General features: G+C 55.2%; 1 protein-coding gene across 13 annotated transcripts in view; it reads right to left on the bottom strand.

Annotated features, from left to right (window-relative positions):
- Positions 1 to 1347: 1347 nt before the first annotated feature.
- STARD8 (StAR related lipid transfer domain containing 8) overlaps positions 1348 to 6000 on the bottom strand; it is a 72873-nt gene continuing 68220 nt past the window's right edge. For all 13 annotated transcript variants that reach the window (XM_023634498.2, XM_070258096.1, XM_070258093.1 and 10 more), the window contains 6 exons: positions 5447 to 5657; positions 5038 to 5152; positions 4531 to 4755; positions 3303 to 3520; positions 3028 to 3204; positions 1348 to 2881 (listed from right to left, as the gene is read on the bottom strand). In XM_023634498.2, coding sequence (XP_023490266.1) covers positions 2764 to 2881; positions 3028 to 3204; positions 3303 to 3520; positions 4531 to 4755; positions 5038 to 5152; positions 5447 to 5657 — 1064 coding nt within the window. In that variant the 3' untranslated portion in view covers positions 1348 to 2763. The remainder of the gene's footprint in view (positions 2882 to 3027; positions 3205 to 3302; positions 3521 to 4530; positions 4756 to 5037; positions 5153 to 5446; positions 5658 to 6000) is intronic.

Here is a 6000-nt window from a genome sequence, read left to right as displayed (position 1 = left end):
CTTCCTCAAAAACTACTGGTCGGGGGCTGGCCCTGTTGCCAAGTGGTTAAGTTCACATTCTCTGCTTCAGCAGCCGGAGTTTTGCTGGTTCGGATCCTGGGTGCGGACATGGCACCACTCATCAGGCCATGCTGAGGCGGCGTCCCACATAGCAGAGCTAGAAGGACCTACAACTAGAATATACAACTATGTACTGGGGGGTTTGGGGAGAAGAAGGAGAAGAAAAAAAAAGGTTGACAGCAGATGTTAGCTCAGGTGCCAATCTTTAAAAAAAACCAAAAACCTACTGGTCGGAGCTTCACACCGGTGTCCCTCAACACCAGTGCTGCTTGAGCAATCTCCCATCCCACACCCACACGTGGGGCACCTCCATTGTTTTCCCAAAGGCAAGGGGCTGACAGGCCCTCTGCTCCTCCTCCTTTCCTTTCAGGGCTAGCCAAGACCTCCAGGCAGCAGCAGTAAAAAAAGGCCAAAGGCATGTAGAGATGGCAGAACCCAGAAGAGAATGGAAGGAGGTGACAGAGAAGTGGGACTTGACAGGCACCCCAATCTGTTCAGGCTGAGTGAGGGTGGAGACTGGGTTGGGCCAACCTGAAGTTACTGAGCCAGACTTGTGACGAGGTATCACTGGCCTTTTTGGCCCACGAGGAAGCTGAGGTTGAGAGAGAGAGAGAACAGGACTTGTTCGTTCCAGGCTACTCCATAGCACTGAAGGGATGCAAACACAGATGTGATCGCAAAGCCTGTACTCTCTCTAGCTGCTCCTCAGAGCTGGGGAATTTTAGGGCTACAGCAACATGGCAAAGACAAGCCTGCGGGAAAGACAAAATGAGGGGGCCCCTCTGTACCTGGGGATTTGCTGGTCACTGGTGCCAGACTAGAGGCTGTCTCGAGGCACTTAGACCTCTCATAGGCTGGCTTATGAGTGGAACAGCTTCCCCAAGCCTCCTGGGGCTGAGTCTCCACTCTTCATCCTTCAGCTTAGGCTGAGTGTGGCAGGGGAAGGAAGGACAGCATAACCAGGGGCATCTCTCCTTTGGGCTACTGTCAGGATGCCTGAGGGCATGCTTGTGGGCCACTCAGATCAGGGACACTGGCCAGGTCAGGGGACGGGGGATGGGGTCTTCAGTTTCCACCTAAGCCCTGGATTCTCAGAATTCCACCTCCCCACTCCCAAATCACCTCCCAAAGAGAAGAGCTGAGGCCCTCCCCGATTCCTCCTGCAGCCTCCCCTTGTGTCCTATGCCAGCAATGCTCACAACCTCTGACCCTAATACCAAGCCTGTGTTGGAACCCCTCCCCAGTCCTGCGCCCATAGTCTCAGCAAAGACAGCCACAGAGCCAGACTGCATTTCTAGTAATGTTTTATTGTTCTGCTGAGGGGTCACGTGGATCCTGCTCTCTACCTCCCCCATCTTATCTTAAGTGCCTTGCCTCCCCACCCCGAGGCTTTCCAGATCCCTGCTCCCACCCACAGATTATAGTATACTCATGATAGAATATATGTGTGTGTATATAGACGTGTGTGTATATACATATATATATATGTATATACACACACAAATACATATATATATTCTGACTGTACAGTATTTATAGGTACAAATAAAATAGGCTTAAAAATTACAACGTTGGCTGGGACCCATCCCACTCTAGTTTATTCATCTGAAAGAAAAATAAAGCACCAGTTGGCATTTGAATTTCCACATGAACCAAGATGGCTGGTGGGTGGGATAGGTCAGGTTTGGATCAAGCTCCAGCTGGCTGAGATGACACTAGGCCATTCTATCTGGCTGGCTGGCCGCCTGAGCTGGGGGCCAGGTCTCTGCTTGAGGAAGGGACTGTTATGTCAGCCTGCTACCGCAGGAGAAAGGACATGGACACAGATCTGTCTCTCCTCGCCACCATCTGCTTGTGCTCAGCCCATGCAGTGAGGGGATGAGCCTGTTTACTCTGCAGACATGGCAGCGTGTGCCCAAAGGCTACATGGGACCCCAGAGAGTGGCAGATAAAGTATGGGGCCCAAGCCAGAGGAGATTGGTTCATTGGTCTCTTGAGACCTGAGAAAGGAAGGCTCCCCCCACTCTCACATCTCAAGCTATCCCAAATCGTTGTTGCCTGTCAGTGCCCACTCTTTAAATCAGCTTCATAAAAGTCTTCATTGTATTTACACAAGTAAAACAGATCGTGGGGTTGGGGCTGCCCTGTGCTCTGCCCCTGTGCACATCCACTCCAGTCCAATTTCTCTGGAAAAGCCAGTTCAGGGCCAATGTTGGGCCTAAAGGCAGGACCAGAACTTCCTGTCCAACCTCAAAGGGACTCTAGTACCAAACAGGATGGCTTGGCCTCTCTGAATTGTGGAGATCTGGGAGCACACACTGCTGTCTACTTCCTTCCCCCTGCAGTGGAGGGCAGCCAGTAGGGCTTCAGATTGACTGGTGGCTCCATGGGCCTGGAGGGCAGTAGCATCTTCTTGCTCCTAAAATGACTCCTCTCCCCCTCTCTCTCTCTTTCTCTCTCTCTCTCTCTCTCTCTGGAGAGCAGAACACAGGTTTGAGGGTGGAATGGAGATGGAACACTGAAATTCTCTTTTCCTCCCCTGTATGTGTGGAGGAGCTTCAGGAAGTAAGGGAGGCAGCTGCAGCTGCACAGGCCTGCCTCTGCCCCTGGAATCAGCAGCTGAGAGCTGCTCTCCTCTCATTTCCCTCTTACTCCTTTGGTACCGGGGGCCCAGGTGGTGCCACCCTGGGACCAGGCCGAGGCTCACAACTTTGTCTCAGGACCAGCTGCTTGCAGGGTGGGGAAGGAGTCCCGGATCTTTGCCACTTCCATGGCACACAAGTGCCCAAAGACTTTGTTGTACCAGTCAGGAGAGCGGCCCCTGGGGAGGTAGAAACAGGCAGGCATGAGCCAGGAGTTCTCTGGAGCCCTTGCCAGGGGAAGGGGAGAAAGGACATGCTTCCAGCCCCCAGGGATCAGCGGTGTGGGGCAGAAGCAGAGGGTGCCAGGGCTGAGGGGGCCTGGTACCTGAGGTCTGCACGGCAGATGTGAGTGAGCCGGGAGCGGCCCAGGCCACAAGGCTCCATGAGGTACTGGGAAGTGAGCATCAGGGCCCGCACCCCTGACTCTGGCACAGGTTGCTCAGGATCCAGGGACTGAGAGACAAGCAAGCAACCCCCACGGGGCAGGTCAGAGCGCCACATCCTGTGGGAAAGGGAGACACACTCAGGTTCCTTGTGCCAGTTTCCACCCCACCTCCCTAGTCCCCCAGGCACGGCAGGCTGACAGCTGGAGGCCCTCACCGAAGTACCACGAAGTCACGGCAGGGATGGGGTGCCATGCTGTCGGTGACATAGTGGTACAGCTCCACACCCGGCATCAAGGCTTCCAGCACCTGGGCCCGCAGCAGATCCTCATCCCAGAGGGCTCGCTCCCGCAGAACACGGTGTAGCACCACAGCTGGAGGGGCCGCCACCTCTGTGGATGCCTTCCACACACGCAAGGGGTGCCCGTCAGGTGCCTGCAAGCCACAGGAGTGGGGACAGGGAGCAACTGTCAAGGCTGGAGAACTCCCACTCAGCTCTAGTCCTGGCCTGCCTGCACTCCAGCCCCTGGCAAAGGAAGGCTGCAGGGCTACTCTGCTGATCCTAGCCAGATCCAGACAGGCCATCCCTGTGTTCCCTGTCCTCTCTCTCCTTTCTGGATGTCTGCCTCTCTATCTGATCAAGAGCACAAAGAGATGATGAGACACACATTCTCTGAGGCCTACTAGGCTCTACCACGAAATGGGCACAGTGCTTGGAATTTCTGGAAGTGAACAGGCAGAGAAGATGGCGATAGTCCTCGAGGAACTCACCATCTAGCGCGGGAAGTAGAACATGTGCACAGCAACAAAGGCTGCTCTTTCTTGAGCCTTTTGTCTATGCCAGGCACAGGGCAAGCTTCTCACTCTGATCCTATAAGAGAGGCTTTACTATGACCGGTTTATACATGGTAAACCTCAGGCTTGCAGTCTTACTCATAATCAGGATCCAAGAAAGAACATGGCTAGTGCCAAGAGAAGGACAGAGAGAAGTCACCTCCAGCCTAGGGCATGACGAGAGGCTCTGAATGAAGGAGGAGGCATATTAAGTTGGGGCTTAACGTGGCTCGGGAAATGTAGTGCTTGGGGCAGGTCAGTCCAGGCAGGAGGACAGCAGGGGCAGAAGCACACAGGTGGAAATGTAAGGAGCTCAGTGCAACTGTGGGGCAGGAAGAGATGGCAGGTGAGGCTCTAAAAGTAGTGACATGTCTGGAGTGGGGCCTTGGGAGGGTAATTCTTACAGGTGATCCCTGAAAGAGATCCCTTAGTCTCGTTTGGTTCTCAATTCATTAGGGTACTTGCTTCACTGGCTGGCATTCTCCAAGTATCAGGCTGAGGCACAGCAAGACTAGTTGGGCAGCTCCTTCCTTTGGGATCCCTGCCCCCTCCCCCGCCTGCACCACACCCTCCCCCAGCCCCATGGCAACCATGGGCAATGTGCTGCTCACCTTCCTGCAGGCCAGCTCTGTGTGCTGGGGCCCCGGCACGCTCACCCAGCCCTTGAAGCGCTCAGCAGCATCGCGCAGCAGCTCCTGGACGCTCTCTTCCATGTAGAGGCTCAGGCTCATGCCAGCAGCTCGGGCCTGCCGCAGCTCAGCTAGGGCTGGGCCCGGAGGGCTGAGCTCGGCTGCGCTGTAGGAGCCACACAGTTGCAGCACCATGTCCTGGGGCACCTGGGAGGGCACACACACCAGGCTGGGGGCCGTGAGGAGCAGCAGAGGGTCAGGGACCCTCAGTCTTAGAGCCCATGGGGCCTGCCAGGTTCATGTTAAGTGGATGGAGAGGCCTGGCTACTGCAGTGAGGCAGATGAGAAACCTTGTAGGGGAAGAGTCAGAAGTAGGAGGATAAGGGGTATGTGTCAAGTTGGGCCCTAACCCCGCCTTGGGGTGCAAAGCTCGAGCCTGATGGTTCCCCTGGGTCTGGAAAGTAGGTACCATGGCCTGGAAGTACTCACCTGGAAAAGTTTCTTGCAGTCACTGATCATGTGTGATAGGCCCTGGGTGGCAGCCATGTTCTCAGTTAGGTCCCTTGGGCCTGGCCGGCCAACCAGGCTGCGTTTGCTCTTGATCCTGGAGAGAAGTGCCAGGAGAAGAGGATGGCCCAAAGGCACAAGACAAGATGGCTGACAAGCTGGCTTCCAGCTCCCTGGAAGCCAGCTTGCCAGTCCTGAACACAAAACAACCTGCTGCCCTTTAGAAGGAAAGCCCTTCTTCACGGCATCCAACCAGTCCTGGGCCCCTGAGGAGTCAGGCTGAACCCTGGTGGTGACGCCTGAGAACTGCAGTGCTGGCCATCAAGGGCCAAAAGTCCAACAGGGTCCAAATCTTCCCTGCCTGGCTCTGCCACACCCTGCCCTGTTTCACCTGGGTGAGGGGCTATCCTTCTTGGAGATGTTGAGGTGGAAGATGGAGGGTGCCAGGCACACTGCCAGGTTGCCGGCTGTCATCTGGTTTTCCTCAGCAGAGGCAATGTCACTTAGGAAATAGAGCAGAGTCTGCAGCACCTCTCGGTTCTCGTCAGGGAGCAGCAAGGTGGCGGCTTGTGCTGCTGCCAGCCATTGATCCTTGGGGAGGACTGTAAGGAAGGGACGGCAGAAGGGCTTCCTTATTCCCCTAGAGCCTCCAGCAGCCAGCCTCTTGCTTCCAGGAATGCAGAAGGCACAGTGATCCCAAGGGAAGCTAGTGAGAAGGGCAAAGGTGGGCCCTGGGTGCTAGATCAAGCTCTGCTCTACTGTGCAGTGTAACCTTAGGTACGTCCCTGCCTTTCCTCAGGGCCTCAGTCAATCCTTCCATATAATGGGTCGGGGCGGGGGATAAAATGTGGTCTCTCCCCAGGGGGCTTTCCAACTCTTGATAGTAAATCTTTCAATGAGCTCATGGCTGTGACTCCATTTGCCCACATCAGGTTTATCTTCCAC

This window comes from Equus caballus, chromosome X (assembly GCF_041296265.1).
Source record: "Equus caballus isolate H_3958 breed thoroughbred chromosome X, TB-T2T, whole genome shotgun sequence".
In the NCBI taxonomy this organism is placed as follows: domain Eukaryota; kingdom Metazoa; phylum Chordata; class Mammalia; order Perissodactyla; family Equidae; genus Equus; species Equus caballus.
The sequence above is the reverse complement of the archived record's forward strand: the minus strand, read 5'-3'. Positions and strand labels throughout refer to the sequence as shown.